Source organism: Saccopteryx bilineata, chromosome 1, assembly GCF_036850765.1.
Source record: "Saccopteryx bilineata isolate mSacBil1 chromosome 1, mSacBil1_pri_phased_curated, whole genome shotgun sequence".
Classification (NCBI taxonomy): domain Eukaryota; kingdom Metazoa; phylum Chordata; class Mammalia; order Chiroptera; family Emballonuridae; genus Saccopteryx; species Saccopteryx bilineata.
This window is the reverse complement of record NC_089490.1, coordinates 315,995,125-316,007,255: the sequence shown is the minus strand read 5'-3', so window position 1 is coordinate 316,007,255 and position 12,131 is coordinate 315,995,125. Positions and strand designations below refer to the sequence as shown.

Below are 12,131 nucleotides of genomic sequence, written 5' to 3'. Positions count from 1 at the left end.
ATTTACGTTCCTTACTCTTTTTTAATGTTCATCTATGCAACAGCATATTCTAAGCACCCGTAGTAATGCTCATTCTGTCCATAGCTGAAAAAAATTGCAAATGAGGATGCTAATCCAGAAGAAATACAGAAATATCTTCAATAACTATTTTATTGTTTTTGTCAGGTATGATTTAATATATTTTTCATTAATATTTTAAAACTCTCTCTTAGAACATAATCTATTGATAGTTTTGTGTACCTTTTTTATTGTTCACATTTAAGTATTAAATGCACGAAATAATAAACTACTTTTCAGTATATCATTTTTTTAATACTTAAACAGTCATTAGGGCAGAGAACTGGTTGTTAAATTATTTAAATCCCACCACTGGAGCTAAGCATACCTGGCATCCAATGTGTCATTCTCATCTCGTTTACAGAAAACTGATGTCAAATTGGTCTCTTCAAAGGTTCATCTCTGTCATCCATCCTAGGTAATGACCTATTTCTAACCAGTGTCCCATTTTGGAGACCTTCTCTGTTATCTGCACACACTCCTTCTTTCACACTCCCCACACCCAGTGGGTGAGCTCATCCTGTCTGTTCTACTTAAGAACCACACTTATTTTTCACAGCGTTGGCTTTAGCTTCCTTATATTCTCATATTCTGGTAACAGCGCCCTCTTTGAGCCTCTGAGAAAGCCTCTATTATCCCTCCTGCCACTGTGTCCTCCATATGTTGCAAAACCTTGTCCTTAATTCAATGAAATAAAACATAATCACAAATACCCTGCTTTAAGTCTTTTTCATTTCCTTTTATTTCTCTTTTTATTTCCTCCTTTTTACATTTTTTGAGGGAGGGAGAATTTTGCTTATTGATAATATTTAAATTCCTAGGACTCATTTGTGACTCTCTGAATTGGTTTAAATAAATTTTTTTCCAGCTCCATATATTTTGTCATTCAAAATCATATTCATATTTCTCTTCTTAATTGGATATGTTACTTTTCACAGGAAATGATAGGCCTTGTCATGAATTTTTACTTTTGTACAGGCTGTTCTTTTTGTCTGCAGTGTTTCTCACCGTTTTTCACATAGAAAATGTTCATCTTTCAATGTCCTTCAACATCCTGTCTCCACTTTAGAGAAACATCCTCTGCTCTGTTGATTCCCTTAGCATGCTGAATGTGTCTTTGTAAAGGCACTTACCTCCCGTATCATGACTTACCCATTTACCATCAATCCCTCCAGATAATGTGAGATCCCAAAGGGCGCACACCAAGTCTGACCTATTTCTCATACCAAGCACATAGCATGATTCTTGCCATGCAGGAAACAAGCACATTTGGGGGATAAGTAAAAGTAGAATGAATATAGTTCTCAAATAAATAAAATGAATGCTAACATGTTAAGAGTTGAAATCTTTTTTTAAAATTTTATTTATTTTAGACAGCAAGGAAGGGAAAGAGAGAGAGACAGGAACATGGATCTGTATGCGCCCTGACCTGGGATCAAACCCACAATCTCTGTAGTTCCGGACACTGCTCTAACCAACTGAGCTATCCAGCCAGGGTTTGAAATCTTTTTCAGATCCTGCATTAAAAAGGCTTTAAAGGGCTAGCCTTGTAACCGAATGGACTTAGGTATGTTTGTTTCTATGGGAATGGACATTCTTAGTTCCAAACAGCACAGATACAAATGAACTTTGGAACACAACATGCTACCTCAAGGTTCCATGGGGCCCGGCAACAGGCTCTGAGGTTGGCAGGCAGGCCCTAGACTGGCTCATGGATGAGACTCTGACAAGTGCATGAACTAACCAAAGGCACACAGTCTGAGGAGCCTCTGAGCTGTCAGCAGAGACCAGCTCCAGTCAGCCAGTGAACAACCGATGCCCTTTGCCTACATGGCCCTCCTGGGTCCAGGCCATGCTGGTCACTGTGTACTGTGTGCGAAAGGACCTCTCTGAGGTCACCTTCTCTCTCCAGCTCAGCCCGGACTTTGAGCTCCGAAATTTCCGCATGCTCTGTGAGCTCGAATCTGGCATCCCCGCCGAGGAGATCCAGATCACCTACATGGAGCGGCTCCTCACCGACGACCACTCTTCCCTGGGCTCCTATGGCCTCAAGGATGGCGATGTGGTTATTCTACTTCAGAAGGAGAATGTGAGCCGTCGGCCTTCGGGGCGGATGTCAAGCCTGCCTCGGGTAGATTCCATGGGGGTAGCCATGCCCGGGACTTCTGGCTCCCGGCAGTGCCATGCACCACCGGCCCAGCAGGCCCATGGCTTAGGCTCTGGAGAGAAGATGACATCTGCTCAAGGTCTAGACAACCCAGCCTTGATTCGAAGCATGCTGCTTGCCAATCCCCATGATCTGTCCCTGCTGAAGGAACGCAATCCCCGCTTGGCAGACGCCCTGCTCAGCGGAAACCTTGAGACATTTTCTCAGGTCCTGATGGATCAGCAAATGGAAAGGGCCCTGAGAGATCAAGAGAGGCTTCGTCTCTACTCTGCTGACCCATTTGATTCGGAAGTTCAGGCCAAAATAGAAGAAGAAATCCGGCAGCAAAACATCGAGGAGAACATGAACATAGCAATGGAAGAGGCTCCAGAGAGTTTTGGACAAGTGACCATGCTCTATATCAACTGCAAAGTGAATGGACATCCCTTGAAGGCTTTTGTTGACTCAGGGGCACAGATGACTATTATGAGCCAAGCCTGTGCTGAGAGATGTAATATAATACGGCTGGTGGACAGAAGATGGGGTGGGATTGCTAAAGGAGTGGGCACACAGAGAATTATGGGCCGAGTTCATCTAGCTCAGATCCAAATCGAAGGCGATTTCTTGCAATGCTCTTTCTCTATCCTTGAGGATCAGCCCATGGACATACTTCTGGGCCTAGATATGCTCAGGAGACATCAATGTTCCATTGACTTGAAGAAAAATGTGCTGGTGATTGGCACCACTGGCACCCAGACTCACTTTCTTCCTGAGGGAGAGTTACCCCCGTGTGCCAAGCTGGTAAGTGGCACTGGGCAAGAAGACTCTTCAGACAAGGATGTAGCAGATACTATTCAACATTCGGTCAAAGGTTCAGGACGAAAAAAGCATTAAAAAACACGTCCTTAATAAGCCACCAACTTGAGAGACTCGCAGGTTCCAGGAAAGTATAGGATGTGAGCTTACTGGCAATACGATCATTAAAAACATCAGTAACAACTAAACCTGGCGTTGGGATCAAGTCCTCAGGCCTGTATACCTGTAAATTGTGATTGTCTGATCTTGGTCACACTTCCATTTCCCTTAGAGTAGATCACTGAACCTCATCCTGGGGGATCTCTGGAGGCTCCAACTGATGTGCAAATAACCAATGAAAAGAAAAGCAGCTTCTTTCTTTAGAGACACTATCCTATCAGATTACAGGGCAGCTTGTCCAAACCTGTTGCTATTCTTCAGAACTGGCTGAAAGAAACCATTATCACAGGCCCCACAATGCATCTACACAAAAGTATTTCAAATTGGTACTAATGATTACTTATATTCAGAGAAATATGTTTATTTTCAAAAATTTTGTTTTCTTTGAGAAAGTTATTAGAATTGGTGGGTCAATTATTCTCTCAAGTTTATTAAGACTTATAAATATTTGTTTTGAATAGCAGAAAGGCCTATTTCCTTATATTTTATATCTTTCCCTGGACTCCTCTGGAATCATATTCATCACAATCCACTCCTCAAAGCTATTTATCCATAAATGAGTGAGTAGATTTTTTTTTTCCTGAGATAGCCTAATATAATTTTCTCTTTCTCCTGAATTCAAGGAAACTCTGGTTATAAAACAAAAGCGATCAAGTCATTTTTTTTTATTATTTAATTATGCTGTTTCTTGGGAGTCTATTGGTTTCATTGTGGTGGAGTGGGAGGTAAAGGCAGGCAATGTTCCAGGTCCCTTAATGCTAATTTCAATGAGATCTTTTATTATTTTTTTAAATATGCTTTATATATTAACCTGCCACATAAATCTTGTTTGAAAGACATGTTTTCACTGTTAAAATAACTTCTGAAAACTTCTGAATGAGAAGTGCTCTAAAGCTTCATTCAGTTCTGTGATCCATCTGACAGAACTACCCTCCAACGACAGTGGGAAGGAGAAGATCCTAGACTAACTACAACCCATGGCTAAAACACATGAGAGGAAAGGTCCAGCTGCCCGAGGCCATCAGACTCAGGGACAATGTTTCAGAGCAATAATCCATCAAGACTGGTATTAGAAAGAGGAGTGGATTCAAAGTCAAGAAATATATGTTCCAATCCCAGTTCTCTATTATTTAGGAAAATCAGGTCGCATATTGTATAACTCAGGTTTCTTATTTGCAAATTTTGTCCATTATAAGGGTGGGGCCAAAGTAGGTTTACTTTGTGAGTACACAAGACACAGAGCATATTTTTGTATTAGCATTTGTTAATTATTGTATTATTTTCCATACAAACACCTGTAAACCTACTTTGGCTCCACCCTGTATTATGATCTATAGCATCTTTTAAGTTTTTGATTTTCTCAAAAAGATCTAAAGCTACTGGAAACATTCTCAAAGGCTACAGAAAACAAAACAAACTTCCCCTATAATCACCATATCCCTTTCTTGATCTGCTTCTCAGTGAGAATAATTACCTTCCTCAAGAGTCACTCTTTCTGGTGCAGCTGCTGGTTCCCCTCCCAGGTTTTTTCTTCCTTATAGGGTTTCCTCTGCTCATATTTCCCAATATTGTCTACATTTGCATCAACACTTACACCTAGAAGAACTGCTAAAGATTACCAATGGAGACTTCTTTCCTACTTTTGTTCCTAAGTACTCAGGACACATGTGACTCACAAAATGAAGGAAAAAATTCAGAGTAAAGTCAGGAATAAACAATTAAATTCTTATGAATTAATGGGAACTGAGGTGATAAATTCACGGGTCAAAAAAATATGCAAACTCCTTAGAATCTTGGACTGGAGTCAGTATGCTATAATGTATTTCACATATATTAGTACCATTAATCAGAATACACCTTCAAAATAGTTATGATTAGCCACATTTTACAGATGGGATATTCAAGGCTCAGAATTATTATGAAGCACTAAAATATTTATTAGTTTAATATTTTTGTAACTTTTTTTGACAACTATCCACATTTTAGATTGTTACCCAGTTTCACATCATACACATACATACACACAAATGCACACACACACATTGGTCTAGACAAAAAAAAAGAAATAAAATAATATGAAATGTTTTATCCTTTCCTAGTACATTTCTTTAAAAATTATACTTTATGCCTGACCAGGAGGTGGCGCAGTGGATAGAGCGTCAAACTGGGATGCGGAGGACCCAGGTTCAAGACCCCAAGGTTGCCAGCTTGAGCACAGGCTCACCTGGTTTGAGCAAAGCTCACCAGCTTGGACCCAAGGTCACTGGCTTGAGGCAAGGGGTTACTCGGTCTGCTGAAGGCCCACAGTCAAGGCACATATGAGAAAGCAATCAATGAACAACTAAGGTGTCATAATGAAAAACTGATAATCGATGCTTCTCAATCTCTCTCTATTCCTCTCTGTCTGTCCCTATCTATCCCTCTCTCTGACTCTCTCTCTGTCTCTGTAAAAAAAAATAAAATAAAAAATAAATAAATAAAAATTATACTTTATTATTTATAAAATATGCTAGAAATGTCTCACTAATTGTATACCACCAAGGTATCCTGATCCACAATTTGAAAACATTGACGGACCTACCAAGTTGCTCAATTCAAGTCTTTCTGATTTGAAATGCTAATTTCTTTTCATTTTATAACCTTCTTTACCAGACTCATTTTGAATTAGAAACTGGTGCAAAATTATTGCAGAATTTTATTTTATGAAAGCTACTAAGACACTACAGTCCTGGTAAAAATGACAAGTAGCAGTAATCAGAATACATGCAATAACTATTTATTGAACACCATGAAATAAGGACTGAACCAGGTTTTTATAAACATAAGAATGAGCAAGCTCTAGTTTTTGACCTCAAGGTGATTATGACCTGATGGAGTGGTGGGGGGAAGGAGAAAATCTTGTAATCAAGAACAAAAAGAGTAGACATAAAATCAGTAATATGTGTAAATGAAGAAGTGAATTTTAACTTGGAGGCTATTTAAAAATAAATAAGCCAGTAAAATGCACTTTTAATATGTCTAATATGTCCATTACTGATGCCGAAAAAAACAAACAAACATACTCTCTTCCTAAAGATCAGGTACCTAATATACAACTTATAAGAATTCACTATTGCTTGACCAGGTGGTGGCGCAGTGAATAGAGCGTCGGACGAGGATGCCGAGGACCCAGGTTCAAGATCCCGAGGTTGCCAGCTTGAGCGTGGGCTTATCTGGCTTGAGCAAAGAGCTCACCAGCTTGGACCCAGGGTCGCTGGCTTGAGCAAGGGGTTACTCAGTCTGCTGAAGACCCATGGTCAAGGCACATATGAGAAAGCAATCAATGAACAACTAAGGTGTCACAACAAAAAACTGATGATTGATGCTTCTCATCTCTCTCCATTCCTGTCTGTCTGTCCCTATCTATCCCTCTCTCTGACTCTGAAAATGATAAACAAATCTTTATTTCTTTTCTTTCCATTAGAAGTGATGATAAAGTAATCCACATAATGAAATAAACCTAACCTGTTTAAAATAGCCATTTAAAAAAATCCATTAAACCCTTGGTTTCACCTAATGCCTATTTAACTCTACACCTTACCTAAAAGAAAGTCACTGTTATTGAGAAGCATGTATTTCAAAACTGCAGTAATTCATTCTGCTGCAGTTAAACAAGAAGACTAATATTGTTGGACATTAGTAGAGCATCTAATCTTAACTTCTTTTTTAAAATATGAGGTTATAAAATGCATCTTGTTTCTAGGGGATAATCAACTCCCCCCAAAAGAAAAGACAAATGAGGGTCTGCACATATAAATCCATCTTCACTGCAGGTACAAAATGTTGGCTTTTAAAGAAAACACTGTATTTCTTTCAGAGAGGCATTTGCTGACATTTAATATTCCACAGAGACACACTTGAGTAAATTATTGGGGAGTAATCTGGAATTCACAGCAGAAAACTGTTGGTGAAGATATTAATGAATGGTAACATTCTTTGGAGTTAACACAGCCTAGAAAACCAAAGAAGAGGAACAATGGTGAAGAGAAGGAGAGGGAGAAGGGGGCAAAAAAAGAAAAAAAAAATCTAGAAATCTGGTTTGCCTTTACCTAATTCCTTGGTTGAAGTGCCGTTTTATAAAATGGGTGTGGACTGTGCGGAGATTAAGGATAGCTACCATTCCACAATACTTTATTCATCATTGGCAAGGTACCTAAAAACAAAAGTACTTTCACAGCCTAAACTATGGTGGTGCAGTGGATAAAGTAGCAACCTTGGAACACTGAAGTCGCTGGTTCAAAACCTGGGCTTGCCCGTCAAGGCACATGCGGAAAGCAACTACTACTGCTTCCCACTTCTTCCCCCCATTCTCTCCTCTCTCTCTCTCTCTCTCTCTCTCTCTCTCTCTCTCTGTCTCCCTCTTCTCTTTAAAAACAAACAAACAAATAAATAAATAAATAAATAAATAAATAAATAATTCTTTCACATTAGAGCTTGAGTCAAATTTGCTTTCAAACCCCCAATTTGTTTGCATGTCTGGGTCCACCTGTCAGAATCCCTTATCAGGAAATAGGGGCTGGCAGTCCTGCTGTGCCTCTTCTGTGTCTTTCACACAAGATCCATTTAACCAGCTGATGAGGTGGGTTTTTTCTTTTTACTACAGTATATGTGTTTTGATGATTGTTGTCTTTATATTTGAATGATCACAAAATAATTTCCTCCTATGTTGAAGTTCATAGAAGGCAACATGGGCCAGCTCCAGATGATGGATAAGTGTATTCTGTTAATTGGAATATCGGTATTGTTTCCAAATAAAATAGATGATTAACAACATAAGCAGATTTCAGATAAAATAATCACTTACATTTCTCAAATTTTACCCTACAACATCAATCACCCTTGAAAATCTGACTCTACTAGCACTTACTACAAAAAGCCCTTGAGATAAAGAAGAAAATTAATTTCAAATTACATTAATTCACATATTCTCCCTTCTAAACTCATGTCATGTGTAGGGATTCAATTAATCTAAAAGTAAAGTATCAATGTTTTGCACTCATCCATGTCTATAAAAATTCAATATACTTTATTAAGAGTCTTGTAATTTGCCCTATATCATTCAAAGGGACAAGGAAATATAAGTTATAGTCTTTGCCTTTAAAAAAAATTTAAAGTCAAGTTAAAGGAACTAGAAAAAGATGCAAAAACAATTTGGAAATAATTACTTCATTGCAAATTCATGAAATAGTTTAGAATTTGAGTTCAGATTTGAATGAACTCTAGCTTCCCATTTAAGATGATAACTACCAGACTGGACTGCAGGGTCTATTGCAGCAAAGTTCATTCAGCACCTGCAGGGCATCAGGCACAATTTTAGGTGCTGGATTTCCTCAATAGAGCAACAATTTTCTGCTGCTCAACTGGTACTTTGAGCTGTACCAAGCATAGAGGACAATCTGTCACCTTCTGAAATATGAGTCACTCAAGGTCACTTTGAGACTCAGCTAACAAAATCAGAGTTAACATGTGGCATATTCTCAAGTTAAACTTCAAGGCAAAGTTTGCGGTCTGCTTCTGCCTTGACCCACAGTGGCATTGTGCTGTGCTCGAGGTTGTTTCCTTTTATGGGTTTAGTTTTGGAGCAGGATTCTGCAGTTGTAAACAAATACCTTCTTCACAGAGTTAAAGCAAAGGGGTTTGGGCCTACACTATAGATGAACAACCAGCAATACAGGCTAAAAAAATTAATTGCTGGAGATGATTCAATTTGATGGAATAGTTGTCATTATACTTAAATTCCAGGGAATAAAAGAATAGAAGTTCTCATGAACAATAAAATATCAACCAAATGGGAATTATATAAATGTTTGGGCATTTGGAAACCCTAGTATGGGGTCCAAAGTTACTAAAAAAAATTTAGTAATGGCTGTGATTTTTTAGAGGGATCGTAACCTTGTTCATAATATCATTATTCTTTACTATTTTATTTGAGGCCAAAAGTACTTGCTTAATAAGTAAGATTATGTAAATGAATAAGTGGGCAAAGCTCCACATTAATAAGCTGACATAGTGAAAATATGGCTTTTTATTTAACTTAGTTTTTACATGAAAATATGTGAGGTAAAAATAAATCATATCTAGATGGTAAGATTATCTTTGTATAACTAGAATAAATATGTTCTGGGTAACTATATGAATGATGTTTACATGTATAGATTTAAATATAACTGATCCAAGAAATAAATTCTTAACATAGTTTTAATCTCATAAAGTTGTCAACTGTTCCATACAATTTAAATAGCATTTTCAGGGGCCAAATCATCCTAGGTTGCCTGGGACTGTCCTGGTTTTAGAACTGATAGCCCAGTGTCTTGGCAACTCCAACTGTTCCAGGCAAACCAGAATATTTGGTCACTCTATAAGTGTTAGAGGTGAAGCCCTGGCCAGTTGGCTCAGTGGTAGAGTGTCAACCTGGAGTATGGAAGTTCTGGGTTCAATTCCTAGTCAAGGCACACAGGAGAGGTGACCATCTGCTTTTCTTCCCCTCCTCCTCTTTCTCTTCCCTTCCTGCAGCCATGGCTCGACTGATTCAAGCACATTGGCCCTGAGATCTGTCTCTCTATCTCCCTTCCTCTCACTTAAAAAAAGACAGAGAGAGAAGTGAAATTTCAATTTAAAGCATCTAGATATGTTGTAGGCACCTACAAACAATCTGTGAATAGGCCTGAATGATCAATGTTATCAGTATATGTCCAAATATGGAGAGTAGAATGTCCTAATCTACTTCATATAGAAGAAAAAGCCTCATTTAAACACCAAATATGTAAGGGTTGGAAAGTTAACCACTTAAAAAATTATAAGAAAACCCATACAGTTTTCCACAGTGGCTGCACCAGTCTGCATTCCCAACAGCAGTGCAGAAGGGTTCCCTTTTCTCCACATCCTTTCCAGCACTTATTCTGTGTTGTTTTGTTAATGAGCGCCATTGCTGTGAGGTAGTATCTCATTGTGGTTTTAATTTGAATTTCTCTGATGATTAGTGATGTTGAGCATCTTTTCATATGCCTATTGACCATCTGTATGTCCTCTTTGGAGAAGTGCGTATTCATTTCTTTTGCCCATTTTTTTATTGGGTTGTTTGTCTTCCTGGTGTTGAGTTTTACAAGTTCTTTATAAATTTTGGTTATTAACCCCTTATCAGACATATTGGCGAATATATTCTCCCATTGTGTGGGTTGTCTTTTTATTTTGTTAATGGTGTCTTTAGCTGTGCAAAAGCATTTTAGTTTTATATAGTCCCATTTGTTCATCCTGCTCTTTATTGCACTTGCCCATGGAGACAAATCAGCAAAAAATTGCTACAAGATATCGGAGAGTATACTGCCTATGTTTTCTTCTAAGATGTTTATGGTTTTACGATTTACATTTAAGTCTTCTATCCATTTTGAGTTTATTTTTGTGAAACCTATCTCACTATTAGGAATATATCCTAAGAATACCAAATCACTGATGCAAAAGAAGACATGCACACCCATGTTTATTGCAGCATTGTTTACAGTGGCCAAGATCTGGAAACAGCCCAAGTGTCAGTCAGTGGACAAGTGGATGAAATTGCTGTGGTACATATACATGACGAAATACTATGCAGCCATGAAAAAGAAGGAAATTTTACCTTTTACCATGGCATGGATGGACCTGGAGACTATTATGTTAAGTGAAATAAGCCAGGGAGAGAAAGACAAATATCATATGATCTCACTTATATGTAGAATCAATGGAACAAAATGAACTGAGGAATGAAATAGAGGCAGAGGTGGGGTCATAGGGACTAGAGAGATAGCTGTCATAGGGAAGGAGGATGAGGGGATGGGATCAGAGAAGGTGAAGGGATTAGTGAAATTATATATATATATATATATAACACAGAAATACAGATAGCAGGAAAGCAGGTCCCAGAGGGAAGGGGGCAGGAGTTTGAGGGAGAGGGGAAAAGAGAGTATAGATAGGGATATGGGGAAGGGGGAGAGGGTGCTGTATTCAGTGGTATGCTTGAGTCCATGTTAACACAATAAATTAAAATTAATAAAAAAATTATAAGAAAACCACCCTATAAATATTAGAAGTATATTTTTAATTCAAAGCATGTGAGTATGTTGTGGGCATCCCTATAAAAGAAATGTCAAAATAATTTAATGAAAGAACACTGTACTTTTTTTTCCAAGAAAATCCATGGTAAAACTGAATTTGATGAAATTGCTTTAATTTTCAAGACGCCTTGGAATTGTTTTATATATATACACACACACGTATATATATGTGTATATAAATATATGCACGCAATTAAAAAATGGAGTAGAAATTGATATTAGAAAATAGAGTCAGAGGGTACAAAAAATAAATATTGCAATTATCTATGAACTTGGATTATCCTAAAAAAAGCACTGCTAAAGTAAAATTATACAATTTTTTTACACTTACTTTAAGCATAGTGGTAGACTGAATTTACTTTTCAAAGTAAATCCCTGGTTTTAAGTTTTTAAGAGCATATTTGAAGAAAGGATCAAAAACTTCAGAAAGAAGCACAAATAACTAAGATGTTACCTTCAAGTTTACTTTATGTTGTCATGGAGCTATCAGAAGGTCAAAATGCAATGAAAAGGATGTAAGGTAGGATGGCACAATGTGGAGTGGGTTTTGATAGTTGTGCTTGGAGACTGCAGATGATGCCTGGAAACAGCTGCTTTGCTGAGTAGACGACTGAGGAGTGGAAGAAACATGGAAGGCCCATGATTTCTTAGTAGAAAGTTGTACAGAGTCAGGGGCTGGGAGGTAAGGAGAGGAGTATAAAACCAGATTATGATGGATGAAGCTGCCTGAGAAGGTTCTAAGAAAATGTAGCCAGCCACTATTGTCCAGTGAGCCAAATATTTTAACCAAAAGCAAAATGGCAGAGTGATAACCCTTACCATTGCCA

General features: G+C 38.0%; 2 protein-coding genes across 3 annotated transcripts in view; one reads left to right on the top strand and one right to left on the bottom strand.

Moving 5' to 3' along the window:
- The window catches only part of PDGFD (platelet derived growth factor D), a 268,029-nt gene that overhangs the window by 140,013 nt on the left and 115,885 nt on the right, over positions 1–12,131 (bottom strand). The gene's annotated exons all lie outside the window — the stretch shown is intronic.
- Positions 1,910–3,097, top strand: DDI1 (DNA damage inducible 1 homolog 1). Its single transcript, XM_066253662.1, has one exon. It carries the CDS (start codon positions 1,910–1,912, stop codon positions 3,095–3,097), a length of 1,188 nt encoding a protein of 395 aa, XP_066109759.1.

Excerpts from the sequence above, each read along its gene's own strand:
- DDI1 (XM_066253662.1), top strand. The coding sequence starts at position 1,910 with ATGCTGGTCACTGTGTACTGTGTGCGAAAGGACCTCTCTGAGGTCACC.